Source organism: Ammospiza nelsoni, chromosome 15 (genome assembly GCF_027579445.1).
Source record: "Ammospiza nelsoni isolate bAmmNel1 chromosome 15, bAmmNel1.pri, whole genome shotgun sequence".
NCBI classification, from domain to species: domain Eukaryota; kingdom Metazoa; phylum Chordata; class Aves; order Passeriformes; family Passerellidae; genus Ammospiza; species Ammospiza nelsoni.
The window spans coordinates 9,540,218-9,560,156 of NC_080647.1; the positions used below are offsets into that span (position 1 = coordinate 9,540,218).

Genomic DNA, 19,939 nt, shown 5'->3' on the forward strand with positions numbered 1-19,939 from the left:
GAGGCTCAGGGCAGCGAGTGCAGCGGGGGCTGTTCCCTGCCGTCCCTCAGAGCATCATTTCCCTCGGCCGCGCTATCGCTCCAGCAGACCGTGAAACCGCACGTTTGCCACGCCGCACGCCGCCGTGTCCCCGCACATCACTACAGCGGCGATGTTTCGGTAGTCTGGACAGGATTTAGGTGCCACGGTTCCCCAAGTTAGACTTTTAAATCTCTGTGCGGGCGTCCGTGTAGAAGTGGCCTGGTTTTCAAGGTGCACCTGCAGCTCCAAGCGACTCTCATTGCTCAGGGGGCGCCTGGATGTGGTGTGTGGCTTTAAAAGCCCAACTTTGGACTTGGAATATGTATTTCATGTAGGTGCTCTGTCAGAGTTATGTGCTCACGTTCAGGCTGCTCCTGTTCGTTCTCTCCTGCAGTGTGCAGCAGGCAAATATAACTTATTGCCATTGTTTCTCCTCAAAATTGATTCTGAAATACCTTTTTCCTTTTTTCCTTTTTTTTTTTCTCCTCACCTAGGTGGACTTTTCATGAGGAACACTGTTCAGGAGCACAGTGCATTTCGATTTGCTGTGCAGCTGTACAACACAAACCAAAATACCACAGAAAAGCCCTTCCATTTGAACTATCACGTAGATCACTTGGACTCTTCCAACAGTTTTTCAGTGACAAATGCTTGTAAGTAAATACCTGGTTTTAAAAAATATATTAATTTGTTATCTATCCTGCCTTCAGTTCCTTCCTGGTAGCCTAGAGTTCTTTGTCATACAATACAGTGCAACAAATGTGTGTAGTGACTGGAGGTTTAGTAGATTTGCAGCATTATATGGAATATCTTAGGAAAAGTTCTCTTACCACCTCATCCCCTTAGTTTTGTGTTTCAGGAAAACAACCATGTTGATATAGCAGTGCTGTGTGGCTGCAATCAGTGAATTGCTGCTGAAGTAAGATTCCTTTCCTGTTGAGACTACAACCTGGCTGTGTGAAAAGGCATAATTTGCAAATAATATACTATGTAGAGAAAAACCAGAAACCACTGTTTAGAAGTGACCTTGAGAGGGAGAAGGCTAGAGGGGCTTACTTGCCTCATCTGCCTTGAAATACTGAGTTGTTTTCTTACAGTGAGAGTCCTGTGAAAAGCTGAGGAGACTGTGAACTGACACATACTGTTAGAGCTGAGGGGAGAGAAAATGGAATCAGAACACTTGGCGATAGGAGAAATAGCTCTGCACTAACAGTGCACACATACAATTTGAGCTTTTATTAACAGAAGATGCAAAATAGAACTTTGAGTATTGCTAATGTGGTGTTAAGATGCAAAATCTCTTTCAGAAAGACTTTGCGTGTTCTGCATTTTAAAAAGCATTCCTTTACCAGTAGTAGTTCCTGGATATTTGTTTTACTGATGTATCCAAATTTGATTCTATACAAGTTTTATTGTAAATTATTAAAAATGAAAGGAGTCCTCTTCCAAGGTAGCTAATGCACTTTGCAATGTGGAGATATATGTCTGCACATGATCTAATGGACTGCTGAATGCAATGTACGAACTTCACATAATGAAAAGGTTACTTCTCACAGTTTGCAGGTTTATACTCACAGTGTAAAATGGTCAAAGAGGAAGCATTGTACTGATATAATGAAGCACTGGAGTACAGAAAAATAGTAATTTTTGCTTTAAAGCAATTATATGTTTTTAATAACTTATTTATTTTTTTATTTGCAGGAGATAGGATAGTTCTTACATTTCTGTCCCACTGTATATTCTGAGAAAGTTCATGGTTGTAAAATATATAGTAAGGAAATATTTGGAGAAATTTTGGATTGATATTCTAACATATCCCCCATGTGACTGCTTCTTGGTAGTGCAGTGTTACACTCTCCAAAGGACTTTGAAGTAGAACCTTTAAAACTTTTGCAGGGGGGTTAATTATGTAATATACAGTAAAAATACTTGGTAAAGTGGGAAAAAATGGTACATAAAATCATGTCTCTACTTTGCATCTTATTTTACTAATCCTATCCAGCTTCAACAGCTCTTACAACAAACATCAGACTATTAATCCTTAATCAGTGTAATCCCTTCAAGAGGCTGCATCTCAAGCACAGTTTCCTAAATATCAATTATATGGATTTAAACTAAATACGTTGAACTGCTTGGGTGATTAATTATCAATTATTTTTTTAAAGTTGTTACCAGCTCTTCCCCCACCAAAAGAAGTGATCCACACACTTGTTCAGTATATTCAGTCAGCGTTCTACTCATCTTCTGATATCTAATGGTTTTTGTCAATGCTTATTAAAAGCTGTGGCAATTTTAGTAAAGTGGGATGGTTTGCTGCAGTACAGAGCTGCTTGTTCCAACACCCATCTTACCAGTATAGTAAAATTGGGAAAATTTAAATCTCTGGAGAAACTGTAGACCAAAGAAGATGTACCTACAGTAACCTATTTATGAACAGAAGATGTGAAAAAAGAAACAGACGAAAGAAAATGAAAAGGTGACCTTGTCTGTACTGTGTCAACCATCTCATAATACTGTTGATAAGAAAAGAATACGGCGAGTCCAAGTCACCAGTCATAAGCTTCAGCAGGTCAAAATACAAAAAACCCCATCAGAACAGTTATTCTTTTGAATTTGGTACCAATTTTCTCTGAAAATCAGAACACTTATGTGTATCAGTGCATTAGGATGAATGAATAGCTCCTCATACTACCTGACCAAAATTCCAGCCTTTAACCATATCCTCATTTCCTATGGGAGTGGCAGATAATTTCAGTGTGCTGCCATATCCATGAAGGAATTCTTTCCACAACATTTTTACCTCACTCGGAGATAAGCATATATTGTCTCCAGTGCTGTCACACAGCCGTTTGATCAATATTTGCAATTGGCAGGGTTCCATGGGAGAGAAACCTGCAATGACTCTGCCTTCACTGGGGGGGAGGCTGAGGCTGAATTTGTGGTGGGATAGGTACAGGAGCTGAGAGGAAATTGAAGGAAAGAGCATGTGTAGCCTGAGCCTAGTGCCTGTACTAGTCAGTATCCATAAAATAATACTTTTCATTCTCTTTTGCATTGATTTGTATGATAATGACTGTAGTAAGTGTTTCTGTGTGCAGGGATTGAGGGGGCTCTGCTCAGAAAGACTTAGGCTCTTACTGTGCAGCTGCACATCCCGTTTGATGCAATCTGGTGCATTCCAGAGGAGGAAAAAAACGTCTTCTGAAGTATTCTCATGAGCCTGAGAAAAATAGCCCACCTCTCCTATGGCTGATTTGGCAATATCCCAACCTGGGAACAAACTTGTTTAGAAGCAGAAGAAAATTCCTGCCCTAGGCCCCTCCCTCTCATTTCTTTTTCAGTTAAATGATGCATAATCTGATTTATGTACATGTATTCCCTGCTTCGCTGCTAGCACCAAGCCTCTCTCTGTATATTTAATTTACACACATTCATACAGTATTTATCCACTCTGTATTTATCTGCCCACTTATTTATTTAGCTGTATGATATCTTAACAGAGAACAAATGCAAACACAGATGAAAATTCCAGTGTATTTAAAGGTGAATTGAAGTTTATCAGTTGGCTCCAGGGAAATTATTACATTTCTTAAAATGTGCAGCTTTTTGCTATCAGTAGAAACAGAAAGAAAGCTGACTTGACCTATGAATTTATAAAATCAAAATCAGGTTATATTTTCTTTAAAAATGCTCATGTAGGGAGTGAGCTGGTTTTTTCAGAACAATATGAATATGACAACTCAAATATATAAATTTGTCACTGAAGCGATATCTCCCATGCATTGCTCATAATCTGATGAAGGATGTTGGTGTTAATGCTGAATTGTGTGTATAGTTCTGTAGATCACATTCCCTAGAAATAGCCCACGTCTGTCGTTCTGCTCTGCACTTGTAGTGCACTATACTAACACTGCTCCAGCCTCTGCAGTGTCAGCTCATTAGCACACAGATCTCATATTCCCTCTCTGCACTGTCATTGCAAAAAATTGCTGTTGTACACCTTTACAGCCAACAAATGTGCTCTTGCCTTACGTACAATTTTCAAGAAATATTTAGAAAAGTAAACTAAACCTTATGTATGGTCTCTCTTGAATTTCTCAAAGCATTTTTTAGTGAAAAGCATAGTTTTCTTTAAAATCTGTTGATCATGTAATGACAGTGGTGGGATGTGTGCAGATGAAAAGGGGCTGTGATTGTAGAATCTAATTAATCTACAGATAGATTCCATCTCTCAGCTAAATCTAACCTATCAGCTGCAAATTCTTGTCCCATTAATTTTTCTGAGTTTTTTTCCTATCTATCTTCTAAATCCAGAAAGCTTTTTGTATTTTACCAAATACAGATATGTAGTGTTTTTTTTTCTTTCATGAGCATTCATTTTTCAAGAGACAACAAAAAAGAGGGAGGATGGAAAGACACGCTAACCTTTGGCTGCTAAAATCCTGTAGGTGGTTGTATCGGCACTTCTTCAAGGGGTCTGATCTCAGACTTATAAAAATTTACTTTAGCATCCTTGCAGTCTTTGTGTTTAATCCTAAAAATTCAGCTTGGAAGATTTTAATGGGAAAAGTGCATGTTCATTGTTGTGAGAGTGTTGCAGAAAATGATAGCTCAGGAGTAGCAGCAGGCAGTTTGTGCAGTTCAGCTGAGCTGCTCCCTGTCCCAGGGCACAGGTGTGGGGGTGTGTGAGCTCACTCGCACACTCGCACGTGCACAGGCCCACGTTCTCTTTAGGTGCTGTTCAGCATTTCTTTTTGCCAGTGGGCAGATAATTTGCTTCCCTTGCATCTGTGTGCTCTTTGGCCAGCTGGCAAAGGACACTGATGCTGCAAGTGGTCAGCTCCCTTCTGCCAAAAGCATAAGCATGTGTTGCTGAAAGCATTGCCAAGTTCGGGCTGGGTATTGCTGGTTCTGCAGGAGCAGCGAGCACAGGGGAGATGCCTGAACTCTCCCAGTGCGGAATATATTCTGGTTTCTCCAGTGTTCTGTGGTAAAACTCCTGGAAATGTGCTTTCTACATAACTCTACTCATTACAGACCACTGCAAATGCCATTCATGCTGCAAAATGCACTCAAGTATCGTGTGTAACTGCTGTATGACCACGAAGAGCAGCTGGCTTCAGTTTAGGGGTCAAAGCTTTTGCATTATTGGGTCTAGGCTGAAACCTGAAAGGTGTGTTGCAACTAACATTTGTTTCCACTTCATGGCAGAGCAGATGATTTGTCATTAAACTTAATGTGATCTCAGTCTTAGCAGAAGGAACCATATCACTTTCAAACTATGTTTTATTATTTCTTAAATTAATTTCAGAATAAGCTTACTCTCCTCTGCTGTGTACATTACATTGATGTACTGTTTAAATGTTAGGGTGCTATTTAACTCACACAGTAGAGATGGAAAAAATACCTTACATGGATGGACACTTTTTTGAGAAACTCTTGAGTTCACCACATGAATAAAGAGTAAAGCATGGTAAAGAGTGCCATTTACTTGTTTAGTTTTGGAAAGATTTTGTGCAGATACAGCTATGAAATTGTTCCTTTTTCCTGTATAGCACTGGGCCTGGACGACCCATGGGGCTATTAGGGCAGGTTGAAGAGGTACTGATTAACTGCACCTTCCCATGAAATGTATAACAGCAGTTTATCTCTGGGAGGAAATGGAGATACCATGATGGGAAACTAGCCTGTGACAGAAGCTTTTAACAACCACAAAAAAAAAGCCCCACAGTTTTGTTGAAGGCTGATTCGGGAGCTTGTCCAAGAGCTGCAGAAAACAGTGGGTTTCTTTCCTCTGGGTTCACTGTGTTCAGTGTCTGGGAGGTGGGAGGCCATCCTACTGCCAGTGTAGGACTGTTATGCAAGAAGGTGTGAAATGAGAGCTGATGTATTTTCAGTGTTTCTTTATTGTCACAAACCATCGATTTAACATTTTCCATTTAAAGTACATATTTTATCATTACCAGTTTTAGAATGCTAATTTTGATTTAGTTTGGCATCCTTAAAATGTTTTAGAATATGTTATTTTTGAACCATCAACACTGTTTTCACCATTCATTACAAACCCAGCCAACCCATATAAATGAAAACCTGTGTTCATTTATTGTGAGAAAGGTGTTATGTGAATTGGTTTTTGGCATTTAAGTTACGACCTGAGAGCAGTACTTTCTGTGCTGCTGGAGAGCAGAGATCACTGGAAGGCCATCACCCCTTTTCTAAGGAAATTCATAAGGCAGCCTAAAAACTCTGTACCTATTGTCAGGAGGTTTGCTATGTGAAGGCTTGTACTTCCACTGGAACAACGTGATGATCTAAAGCCAAAAATTTAGAAATTATTGATGTAGATAAAACCACTGTCTGTGAAGCTGTGATGATCACTGCAGTGAAGAAATTTCCAAATTTCACCCATGGAGATTCTTTTCTTCCAAATATGTATGCATTACATTTCCTGTCAGAGCCAGAGGCTCCCCTCTGTTGTATCACCTGCTTTATATTATTGTTGATCTTCAGAATATCAGATGCCTTTGAAACATCAAATTTGAAATAATCTTTGAGTTTTCACGTGCAGCCATCTGATGGAGACTCCAGGGTAGACACTCCTGCTCTGCTGCTTGTAGCCATTGCAGCTGGGCCCTGATAGCTGCCACACAGCCTCACAGGGCACACGCCAGCCTGACTCTGTTGGGAAGTTTGGAGAAATTTCTATATCAGCAGATACAGAATGCAGAGTTCATTTTATTAGCGCGCAGCAATGTGTGAACTATTCAAAGGCAGTGAGTACCCTTTCAGCTGGTCTCACAAAGATGTGTTAGTGGTGATACTATTGTGTATGCACAGAGCAAGAGAGAAACAGGTGATGGGGCTTCTGTGTAAAGAGAAGGAGTGAACTAGGAACGGGTTATGTCAGAATCCACTGAGCAGTCATTCCTGCATATCCTTGCCTTTGTGTCTGAGGCTCTGGATCTATTTTATCATCTTAGCTGTTTCTAAAATAGCAAGTGGCAATGTGCAACCCTGACACAAACACCACACAGGAGGCACAGAAGCCTTTAATGCGTGAGGATCAATCTGCAGAGACACAGTGCTGTGGATAAATTGCCCAGGCACTTGTAGAAAGGGTGAATTGCTTTCCTGGAATGGATAATGGTGCAGGTGAGCGCTCTTCTGCTGGAATGGAGTGACCTGTCTGGTCACTTGTACGTCATTATTTTGCTAGACTGTTTGGATGTTTCAGATATGCTGAAAGTTTTTTTGCTTGTTTTGTTTCAAGTGCAATTTACACGTTTGCTTTCAGTCCACATAACTTAAGTGATTGGCTTTGAATGCTTGGTCCTGCCCTTGCGTTGGGCTGATATGTGCTGGAGCTTGTTCAAATGTAATGTTTGAAATTCCGGTCAAGAATTTAAAAAATATGTAGGGCTGTATGGGTGCTTCAATAGCTTGAGAGTATTTTAGTAAAAGGACTGTCTTTAAAATTATATGCAGCTGTCTGGGTAAGAGATAGCTAGTGTCTGATGGTGTATAGTCTGTGCATAGACACTTGTTTTGTGTATACTTCATTATTTTCACACATCTTTCTCCTGGGCTGATGTGTGGAATTGTGCTTGCTGATTTCACCTTTGGGGGGTTTTGTCACATGCAAACATCAAGCATTTGGGCCTGGTCTATCTGGTAAAGGGACTGAACTTGGGAGGTGGTGGAATCCTCTGGAGGCTCATAGCTTGATTTGGAGTAAGTTGGATTGTCCTTTAATAGCACGGTTTTGCTCTCTCTTATACAAGGATAGTAAAATTTCCCTCTGTCTCAGAGGTACTGCAAGGCTGTTTCCGGTAAAAAACTTGGAGAGCTTAGGCTAACAGAACCTTCTTTGATTTATTGATCACTTCTTCCACTTTCGAAAAAAAGACAAGCCCAAAACCAAAAAACAACCAACAAAACAAGAAAAAAAAAAGAAGGAAGAAAAAAAATCCCCACCAAAATCCAGCCTACTTTTGATCCTGTTGAAAGATGAATTGAAATTGGCAATTACAAATTGCTGTCCTTGCTGTAAGATGTTCATTCCCACTGATGGACCTGGGAGAACATGTGTCACAGCCATACAGTGAGCGAATCTATCACTTGGCTAAGGAGGAGTTTTCAGCTCCTTACCTGAAATACCTGAAATAAGCAAAGCTGTTGGAGAGAAAAAATATTTGATACTGAAAAGTTTTTTGCCTGCCATGCCCTTTGGGTCTTTATAATAGGTCTGGTCCATACTACTGCAGCACAGCAAATACCCAATTCTTGCCTACCAGGCCCCACACTCTGTTTATTTGAGTGCTGGAGAAAGACCTGTCCTTAGCAGAAGTGCTGCTGGCTGTTGATTTCTCCCAGTGAGGTGTGCTGTAATCAGTATCTCACAGCTGCTAGCTTTTCCAAGAGATGTGCAGCAGTGCGTTCAGGGGTTGCTGCCTCCCATGATTTCTTTGTCTCATTTCCACTTCAGAGATCTTACTCTGATTTGGGTGCTGCAGCCCACTTAGTGAACATGGATCAGGTCTTGTGGATCACAGGGTTGCTGTATCATGACACACGTCTTGATGTGTCTTTATACTCAGCTGTGCATGCTAAATTCCCTAAAACTTTTTGGTGATTATCATTGTTGTAATTTGTGTTTTTCTGCTGAAGGGGAGCTGCAAAGGGGAAGATGGCCTGGGGAGAAGTAGTAATAGGAAAGTTTTTTCAAGTGATGAACTTTTTGTAGCCTTCCTGCAGGAGAGCATGGTGAAACACTGGTTTTTTAACAGTTACAGAGGTTTTGTGTTCTTAGACTTTACATCTTGTGTCACCAAGTTTGAATTCTAATGAAGTCTGCTGGTCAGGAAACTCAAGTTCATGTGTTCTTTTTTTCCCAGCAGTTAGATGAGAGCTAATTAGTGTCTATTGATTTGCAAAGGACTGACCCCAACTCTAACCCTGGATTGACTCAAAACTGTTAGGGGGATTCTAAATTATCTAGCAAGTTTAATGTACTTACCCATCTTCCTCTGAAGTGTTTGTGTAGTGGTCAAGTAGCATCTCCAGAGTGGCTTCACTACTGTTGTGGAATATGTGAAAAGCACTTAAACGTAAGGAAGTGCTGAATGAGCAAACATTCTGCATAATACCTACTATCCAACTCTGAATTTCTTTTTTAAAACATTGCTTTTTGTGCCTATTTGCTTATGACTTCTTGATGAATAGAAAATGGGCTAAAGAGAAAAAAGGTACATGATCATAATGTGCCAGCCAATCCTATTTCTTTCCTATTTCAGCCATGTCAGCAGAGTGATTCTCATGACTAATGATAGTTTTCATATATTTATATTGAATGCCTCAGCCAGCTCAGACCTACTTCCTCTACAGAACCATTATCCCACTGTTCTGTGCATCCCAGAAACTAATTGTATATCCCAGAATATCTTGATTGAAATGATGGGAGCTGTGTGACTTGCTAGTCTTTCATTTCAGATATAGTTCCAAAAAGGTTTTAAAGATTTAGATTGGGATCAACCAGAAAATGTGAGAATTAAAAATAAAAGCTTTTTTAAATAGTTTCAGACCTAAAAAAATTACTCAGCTTCAGTTGAAGTCTAGTATTGTGTTTTGGAAATTATTATTTCTGTTTTGTGCATTTTTTCCCGGTTGAAACAATTTGGTGAAGCTTATCCAAGTTAGCAAGATGTTTCTGTGGGCATGAATCTGCTTTTTTCATATAAAAGCACCTATTCTGTCCAATTTTTATAAGAACATATAGATTATGGATGTGAATATAAAATTGTATATGATTTGGAGGAAATCCTGCTTTTTTCAGGGTATATAGTACAAACTGCTTGTGATGGATTTTATGGATAGATGACTTTTGTCAGTCAAAGTATGTATAGCATGTCTTTCCACCCCATCTACAGGCAATTTACTTTGTTACCTGGAGAGGCAATGAGATAAACCCAAAATTGATCCAAATCAGACCAGTTAACCCTCCTGAAGTTTTCCACCACTGCAGTTTGGCGCTCCAGGTGCAGAAGCTGCTCTAGAGCATGGATCAGTGTCGCTTTCTACATGCAGAGGGCAGTAAATGTTGTGAAGGTTTCTACAACTGCAGTGTCCTGCTACAAAGGTGTGTGTTCATATGTGTCAGGTGTGCTTTACTGACAATTATTTTCGTTCTATATAACACAAAGAGAAATTGCCAGTGGTGATACTTAGTAATGCATATCTGCAGTGACCACTGGGACCTAGTGATTAGTGCTTCATTGTTCTACCCTCAAAAAAAAAAAAAAGCCTCTGTATTCCATTAGAATAAGTAGGGGCAGTCAATGTGGGTGCACAGCTTGTGGTAATTGGGAGTGGGGCTGAGCCCCATCCCCAATGGGCACAGCTGTGAGCAGCAGTGACACAAGGAGCCATGGAGTGCCCAGGGACACTGAGCAACCACCAAAGGGAACAGAGGGCACAGGTGCAATGCATCAACAGGAGGGTATAAAAGGTTGGGCTCAAGAACAAGCAGGGCAGATGCTTGCAGCCTTCTGAAGTGAGCTGGTGTTGCTCTGTGTGGGCAGGCGCCTGAAGCCTTCTGATGTGGTAAGGTGTTCCTCTGGGTGAATGCTTAAAGCCTTCTGAGATCGTGTACTGACACTCTGTGTGTTGTGGCTGTCTCAGCTGTGACAGTCAAGATACATGCTGAGGTCTTCTTCTAATGTGATTTACACCAGGGTGGGTTTGGAGTAGCTCTGTGAAAGCAGTAAAGGCTAAAAGCAGAGTGGTCCCTCCTGGGGTGTTCCTGGCTCTAAGTAGGGACTGTGGGTCCAGGACAGCCAATGGATTCTTCAGGGGGCACCCTGAACATCTTAATCAATAGCACACCCTGAACATCTTAATCAATAGCACACCCTTCTTCCAGGGCTGTGCAGGTTGTTCAGACCCTTGACTTCAGCAGCTGAATACACCCTTGTGTTGCACTGCATGTCGTTTCCTTCTGGAACTTTGGGAAATTTAGCAAAATGATCACGTTCAGCAGTAATAAGTGTCCCCTTATAAATGATGCTGGATATCTCAGAAGTATCTGTAATAGACTCTGTAGAGCAGAATCTGCCAAGGAAAGATTTCGTTTTTCAGTTGAAACAAAATAGTGTAAATCAAATGGTCTCCAGTGGAAAGTGCTGACCCTTCTTTTAGCAGAAGTCACTTATTCCAGCTCTACTTTCAGATTTCCTCTTTTTTCCCCTCTTTCCCAACTACAGGTATATTTTTTGTGGCTGTGAAGCTTCACTACTTTTTTCTGCATCAGTTTATGTATTTTTCATTTCTTTTATGAATAGAGGCTGTGTGACATTAAAGACCAAAGACTCTTCTGTGAAATTTAACTCCTTGTGTCTCTTAGGTGCTTGCAAGAATAGTGACAGTCTTGACTGAAAAAACATTGCACCTTTTTCTGAGTCTTTCTATAGCTAATTCAAGAACAAGTGTCTGGTAGAACAGGGTCTTTTGACAGAAGCATAAAGCTAGCATTTGAATTTATTTTCATGTGTAAAAACACACTGTTGTTTTTCATAAATGGGGAACCTATTGTGGGTAGTGATGCTAACTCCTGCATCCTGGTCAGGTTCCAGCTTGGATCAGTATCAACATAAATCAGTTATTCTCCTGAAAGCTTTATTTAGATAAATTATCTGCACTTCCTGTCTTAAATTCTTATTGTGTTGTTCTGCAGTGCTAGCCCCTGTTTCTCATAAGATGCTTTTGAGATTTGAGGCAATCTCTGCATACACTGGAGGATACAGTTTGATATTAAAGTATATTTTCCTTGCGGGCTTTTCTTCAAAGATTCTGTGCTTCCTTGGTACTGTCTGGAGATTCTCTGTGTTAATAAGAATTGTTTTGTTAATTGATTCCAGAATCTGCTGCACTGGAATAGTCTGCCTTAGTCAGGATCTCCACATGAATTTTAAAATGGCATCTTTCTGGACAAAATTCTACTTTTTACTATGTTGTCTCTAAAACTGATTATATCAGCCCAGTCTATTTCTTTTATATGCTGGGTTGATTTCAGTTTATGGCAAAATGCTCTATAGGGGGATTAAAATCAAAATTATTTGTGTTTTCAAGAAGCCTGGGTAAAGCTATGTGTGAGATATGAATCATTTCAGTTTCTCAGAGGTTCAGCTCTGTGACTGAATGTGTGTGGAGTACACTTGAAAAAGTATCTGAAAACCCCAAAAACAGGAGACCTTCTGCAAAATGGGTGTGAGAAGTGCAAAAGCAGCATGATAGTCTCCCCTGCTATCCTGGCTGCCTCATTCCTGGATGAAAGCAGCTGTAGAAGTGTAGAGCATTAAGATCAAACCTCCTGGATAATCAGGACTGTGACTTTGTTCTGCGTGACAGAGAAGGGCCTGCGGTTCCTGCTGCTGCTGCCTTTTCCACTGAGCCTGCCAGCAAAAGGATCAATTAGTGCCAACTGCAGGAGCGCGGCTCCCTTACAAAGGCCTGTGTCCACTGAGAACTGTTCATTTAAGCTCTCATTATGAACTTCAGGTTAATAACAGTGCATGCTGCTACCTCATAATTTACCTGAAACTGAGAGACTGTTTTACCAGTTTAGCCATCCTCCTACCTAGTTCATGTGCTTTTTTGCAACTGAGTCCAACTTTAAATCTCCAGGAGAAGTGGATCGTGTTGTGCTGTGATGATTACAGTTACAGTGTGTGGAGATTTATTGGCAATATAGAATAAGAAGTAGTAACTTTAAAATATTGATGATCAAAGATGTGCAGCTTGGTAAATTTACCCATCCTTAAAAGCTGGCTTTTCTTTATGAATGCCCTACAGACAATTTTACTTTAACAATAAAATCAAGGCTTTCATTTTAAAACAGCCACAACCTTAATTTTTTAATTAAGAAATTAATTAATTTCTCAGAGGTGTGGAGTTTGTGAGGTTCCCCTGTTTGTCCACTGGTGAGTGTTCTCTTTTCAGGAAAGTTGGTGCCATTAATCCATTTGCTGTTGGTGGTTATGCTGAAAACATCCCACTGCAATGCTGTTTTAGTGTGGCTGGGCATGCTGATTGTCATTAAACTAGCAATAAGCTTGTAAATTGGATAATGCTACAAGTTGAAGATTATTTTAATTGCCAGGATTTAAATTTTCCAAGCAACGGGCTTTAAGGCTGAAAAGTGATTTTTGGATGTAGATGGAACAATGTGACTTTTGAAGCTTGGTGCAGCAGCAGTTTGATTACCTGGGTAATTAAACAGATCAACACACACAGATGTGCTGTTGCTTCCTGCTCAGACTGTGTTCAGAGGGCTTGGGTACTTCTGCAGAGCTCACTGATGGATTTTCTTTGGAGCATTGCACTCCATGTGAAGGAGCTGAGGTGATGGCCTTGGCTCCCATTCATGATATCTGCAGAAAAGAATTGCTGCAGTCTAGTGGTGTATTGAGCTCTCTGCAGTGGTGGCTCATGGCACCACAAATCCTGTCTGGAAGCCAAGGAGTGCCAACCTCTAGGTTCTTGAGAGAACTGATCTTTCCTCTGTTTTCCCTAGAGCACACACCAGGCATCTTGTAATTCTTACAGTGAAATAGGTTAGAAAACCTGTAAGAATTCCTGGTGGTTAGGAGTTTTTCCTGCAGGAGATATGTGCCTCCGCCCAGGGCTGGTGACTCACCAATGTGCAGGGTCACATTCTAGGCAGCAGTGGTGTTGCAGTACCTTGCTCACAGCCCTGCAAGGCTGCAGGGAGAGACTCACTACAACCACAGCAACTGGATCCTTTTCACTTCAGGGCTTTAGAAGCTTTCTTTGGGATCTGTACTTCACAGGGATGTGGTTTTTCCCTTTAGTCAGCTGTCTTTATTCCTTTTTCTATGTTCTCTGTTCTTGCTTTGCTTTTATAGATAGGAGCATAATTTAAAAAATTTTAAAAAAGGAGCTATTTCACTTTCCAGAGACAGTGAACAGGACTGTGAATGGCGCCTTCTGTTCCCCGTCTGCCTGGGTTCACCTCGCGCCCATCAGCCTTGGCATTAGTCTCACTCACATGGAGCTGTTGGGTTTGTTTTCTCTCAGTAACTCTTGAGAGTGGGCAAGGTTCACACTGAAGTAGTTAAAAACCCCAAACTTGGTCACATTTCCTTTTAAGTGACGTTGGTGTAAGTCACCACCCAGGCTGGGTTTGCTCAGATCACTGGAGCTTTCTGTGAATCCAGTTTGATTTTGAGGTGTTTACCAGTCCTTGAGATCATGCGAGTTTCCTGCAAAGCTGGAACTGCTGAAGCACTGGAGGGATCCTGGAGCTTTCAGTGGGACCTGTATGTAAGTACAGTAACTGTGTGAATGAAAAACCAACAGTAAAATTCATCAGCATTTCTTTAGTTTCTTGAAGGCTGCCATGCCTTCTGCACTGATATGAGACTTCTGCAGCTCCCAGTGATGAACCCCCTGAAACAAATGACTGAGATTAGTATTATTTATAGATAACCACAGAGATCATTCATCCTTCTCAAGCTGTTTATTTTTGGGCAGCCCAGTGAAACTGATGAAATTGCCAGTTGTCTGAAATGCTGCTGCCAGTTGTTTGAATGAACGGTATTGATTATAGTTACAGGACTATTCATCTCATACTGGCAAGCATACAATACATGGATTATAAAAATGTTGTCTCTGTTGACAGCTGGGTTATGAAATGAAACACTGAATTATATGTCCTTGCAGGCATTTTCTGCATTGACTTTTCTTACCCTAATTCAAAAGTATTAAAAGTTACTTGAAGGAATACAGAATGGAGCATTAGACTCTGAAAATAATTTTTTGTACCTTTGTTAGTAACAACCAGTTAACAGTTTATGTTGAAATGAGGTGACACAGCAAAACTCAGTGAGTACTAACTGGCTTATACAATCTTCTGCTGTGGAGGTGAAGAACAGTTGTTTTAATAAAAGAGTAAAGGACTTCTTGGAAGTTGCAGATAGAAAAGAGACTATTTAAGTGTACTCTATCACCACAGTTTTGTTTTAAAATCAAAGAAACGCTTGAGACAAGCCCTGTTTGCAAGGCACTAGTAGTCTTCTGGCTTCAGAGCAAATACCTTCATCTTTCTCATTTTTTTATTTAAAAAAAATGCATTGATGCCGTGATTATGTTTGTCTACAGTTACCCTCAAAAGTTTTCCATTCTTCATTCTGTCTCTTACTTAATGGTGTGTATCCCAGTTGCCTGGGTCGCTCCATCACAGTGTCTTTTTCTGTGGGATTCGCTGGAGACAAGGTCAGCAGATGGCCTGTTGGCTGTAGAACAATCTGTTCTAACTTGAATGAGTTAGAACCCCAAAAGTTGAAATAAAAGCCCACATTTTAGAGAATGTGCTCTCACATTGATACGTTGCAGTATCTTTGAAGGATTGATATTTTGAAAAAGTGTGATCATTAAGTAAAGATTAGATAGATTTTTAAGTACTGTGCTTGAAAATTTCCATTGTCTTACTCTGTAGCCATGAGTGACTAAAAAGATTTAAGATTTTACATTTAACTGCTCAGAACATTTTTTAGTTTTACTCATGCTTGTTTATATCTGAAATAGCTACTACCTCCAGCTGCTGTCCTGAGAGCAGACTTTCCCTATATTTGCCTGAACTAATTGGTACAATGAGCATAACTTCAGTAGTACACAGCAGTGACAGAAGTAACTGTAGCATGCTAGGGTGTGTTTTAAAATGTGTTTGCAATTGTAGCAAATTTATTAAATAATTGCATTTAAAGTTTCATTAAATGCCTAAGTTCAAGTCACTCTAGCTGGAGTTGATTTTCATGCCTCATAAAAACAGGTCTATGTGACTATGGTTCTTAAAAAGATATTTAGCAGTTCTTTGTGGCAGTACAGGGTTTACAGATTTGCTATGAACTTGTGTGTTGTTTGGTTATCAAAGGGCCATGTTCTTCCACAGTGTGCATTACTTGTGATAGCTTTCAAGTGGAATATTTTTACCATAATCTCAGGTTTTCCACAGCATGAACTACCAATTTCCTGAATAGAAAATTTTTTTCCTCTTGTACTTTCTTTTCCTTCATAGTCTGAGATTTTTTTTTTAATCTGTAAAATTTGTGATGAGAAAATAAGTGAAACTAATCTTGCTCTTCGTTTGAGTGTCTCTTGTCATTGGTTTTTCAGATCCTAGTGAGCCACGTTTTATCTGTCTGCTTCCTTTTGCTTGCCTTTCCTTTGTCAGTCTCTGCAGTGAAGCTGTTCTAATTCCACCACTTTATTGATGATGTTTTATTCTTAAATTCTTTCTCCAAAAATTTAATCCCCTCTTATGAGACGGGATATGCTCAATCTCTATACAAGTGGATGAGTTAGCAGACTAAATATCCTCTGTGTTCATGGGAGGATAGACACCCCCATGTCCATGCTGTCAGCAGAGAGAGATGGATTCTGTTGATAATTTGTGTGGTGCAGTGGCTGACAAGATACCGTAGCAGGGATAAAACACTAGCGACTGCACTTGGCACAATTTAGTGGCCTCTTCAGCTGTGAATGGGTCTGCTTAATTGTTCCCCTGCTGAAACCATGCATCAGAGCAGCACAAGCTGAGCAGTTGTGATGGCTGAACTTGCTCCTGCTGCTCATGAACCACACAGACTGTAAATGCAAGCAGTAGGTGCTCCCCTTACCTCTAATTAAAGCATGGATGTGGGTTTGACTGTTCAGCTGCAGTGTTAGGTTACTCACAAAGCCGGCTTGGGAGGTGATAAGCAGGTATTTTGACTGGATACCTTTGCCTTTCTGGCTTCCTTCGGCAGAAAGGACAGCCTGCCTGAGGGTGAAGAAATGTACAATGATGAATCTCTCCTTTTTCTTTTTTCATTATGGAAAACTGTGACATTTCTACAGTTCACTTTAGTGTAAAGAGGAAAATGTCCTGGGAATCCTAAGGAAAGGTGTCCTTCCCTAAGCAGAATGGTCTCATTCTTCTGTGGAGCTGCAATATGACTGCTTCTGTCCTATTTGTAGTTTCAACATACAAGATCAGTTGTGGTAATAAAGATTACCTGAGATGGTTATCTGAGTTCTTGAGAACAGAATGGCAGAGGAAGAAATAAGGAAGGGTGATAACTTGAGAGGTTGCTTGTATAGGGCCTGTAGCTAAACCACCTTACTAAATATTCTTCAGTGTCCTTGTCCATATGGGCATTAACACCTTGTTGGAGAGCTTGGATGTTGAAAGTGAACTCCCTAATGTTCAAGCTTGCCTTTCAACAGTCTGCTCAGCTGTGTAAAACACTGAGTGGATATCTAATTCAGGCCCCAGCTTTGTTCTAGGTGAGTAGCAATATCCATTGTGAGAGGCAATCTGTGTAATCTCTGTTAGGGGTCAGTTGGGGTGAGTCGTGTTGCCTTTCAGGAGAATGAGAACGTGGGCTTGCTTAGCTTAAATAACTGGTTATTTTTCAGATCTAGTTAATCACAAGCCCACGTTCTTCACTTGAACCCTCCTTCCAGACTCATCCATTCAGGTAGCCTTTTCTAATCTTGGGCAGAGATTACATTTTTAAACTCTGACTATGCTGTTTTAGAGGAAGAACACTTCCTCTTGTGTTTGACAATTCCTATTTGTAAGAACTCTTGGGTTTTATTTATATTTTTCTTTTTATTCAGATTTGGTTTTATTCTTTCTCCCTGCAGTTGTGTTATGGACTAAATGTACGTCTTCTGCTTGTACAGACAATATCTGCTGATGTCAAGGACACAGATTTTAAAATTGTGTACAGCAGCATCTTTGTGTACTAGTACTGTGATCAGTGCTGTTTCTTAATAAGCAGCACCATATTATTGTTCCATTCCTGGGGAGAGTCTCACAAAGATGAGTTAAGTTTTCCTGGGTGACATTAATTTCTCACTTGCTCCCCCCAGTCTCCCAAAACTGGTATTCAGAAATAAATCTTTTAGGAGAAGAATTTAATTATCTTGCATTTCCCACATTGTTGGCTCTAATTAGCTGACTGTGCTGTGGATTCCAGTCCTCACTTGGGAAGTTTGAATGGACTCTGTAGATAAAACAGTTTTAGAAAGAGACTTCAGAACATGGCTTGTCAGGAGGCTACAGCTCTGTAGAGCATGATTAGTTTCACTTATTGGCTTGACCCAGCACATTTATTCTGCTTAGCTGAAGTCATGAAAAGCCTAGATACTGAATTTATTTACATTTGTTTCAACCACCCTTTTGGTAAAAGAAAATATTTTTATTGTGACATGTCCATGGTTTGCTTTATTTGCAGTAATACTCTCCTTCTTATGTTTTTATTCAATATTAATTGTGTGACAGCAGGATATGTTTTATTTGGGAATGGGTCTGGGTCTTGGGAGAGAGGAAGAATAAGACCAAGTATGTGAAGGGAAGCAACAGTTTGGAAAAGGATCTGGAGCCAAGAGTTAAGTTGCACTTCTTTCTAAAATGTGAAATGGCTTGAAAATACTCACTTCTAGGGGACAACCTTGGTGTGTTTGCTGTCTAGAAAGATTTTTAATTACTGTGTCATGGGGAGATTTCATGGAAGAGGAAGTTTTTTTTCTAAAGAACAGAAATTATGTCATTTGGAACTAGTCTTTAGTCCATCTATTCATGGTTACTAAATTCTCCTGTAACTGTCAATCTCTCTTTCTATTCCTATAGTAACTCAACAAAGTAAGATGAAAGATTCAGTGTAGTTTTGTTTTGATCCCCCCAGAGTAAAGAGGAGGCTCCCAGCAGATGGCTACCACTGAATCCTTGTATGACCCAGTAATTTTGATGGAATTAAATATTACTATCAAACATAGAATAAAACAATAAAATTCCAAAGGTTCTGTGCTAAAGAGGCATGGTAAATTTATGAATTCTGTGTACTATGTGTAAAGTTATTTCCTGCTGTCCTTTCTCATAGCACCAACATGACAGTCAACCAGAGGGGAAAATAATTTCTTCTTCTTTTCTCATTTTTGTAAGTGGCAGCAATTGCTGACTTGTTACTGGATTGCATTTCTCTGTTTTAGTCCCATCACTTTGTCTTCCTTTTATTTATCCAATAACAAGAAAAGAGAACTGTATGTAAAAGTATACTGCTAAATCCATACAAAAATTTGAGCAGTCCATGATTTTCCAATCTATGGAGTTCATAATTTAGTTTGTTTGTTATGATTTCTGTAGGTCTCAGGACTTCTTGAAATACTGGAATATGCTGACCGTGCTTAACTGAAACTAGTGATAGCATGTGTTTGCATTTCTGGTGATGTTTTTGCAGACTTTTCATGGTTTAGTGGAAAACCATAAAGGTCAGTAGCTTGCTGTATGTCCATATGGTAACTTCAGGGTGCAGAACCATGATCCTAACCAGAAAGGGCATTACAAGTGTATTATTCTAATGAGAAAGATTAGAAATAAATCAGAATATTTTTAAATGTGTCACATTTACTTAAAGCAGATTCAACAGTGAGTTTAGCCCCAGAGGCAAAGAATAGCATAATAGAGGGACTTGAATGCCTGCTTTTCTTTTATAGGTGATATCTGTAGAACAGGAGGTAAGAAATATTGTCTGGGCTTATTTGGGAAGCTTGGAGGAGCTGATGAATTCATCAATCCCTTTTATGCAGCTCTTCTGGAGGATTTAAATCTTCCTGTCTTCAATTTATTAAATTATTATGAGAAAGTCATTCTATTGTTATCAAATTCATTTTTCTTATGCAAGTTTCTGTGCTATTTTTGTTATAGAAAGGTATTGTCTCACTGATAACATTGCCAGTGGGAAGGAGGGCTTGGACTCGCTCGTGCAAATGGAAAATACATGGAGAAAATCAGTACAAAGAAGTCTTCTGTGCCTATAGCTGACATTTCTTAGAAAATGAGGTCTCTTAAGCCTTCTGG

At 39.9% G+C, this 19,939-nt stretch overlaps 1 protein-coding gene across 4 annotated transcripts in view; it reads left to right on the forward strand.

Moving 5' to 3' along the window:
• GRIA3 (glutamate ionotropic receptor AMPA type subunit 3) overlaps positions 1 to 19,939 on the forward strand; it is a 141,620-nt gene that overhangs the window by 805 nt on the left and 120,876 nt on the right. For all 4 annotated transcript variants that reach the window (XR_009419473.1, XM_059482699.1, XM_059482701.1 and 1 more), the window contains exon 2: positions 516 to 674. Coding sequence is in view for 3 of the 4 variants with exons in the window: in XM_059482699.1 (XP_059338682.1) it covers positions 516 to 674 (159 nt within the window). In the remaining variant the exon portion in view is untranslated. The remainder of the gene's footprint in view (positions 1 to 515; positions 675 to 19,939) is intronic.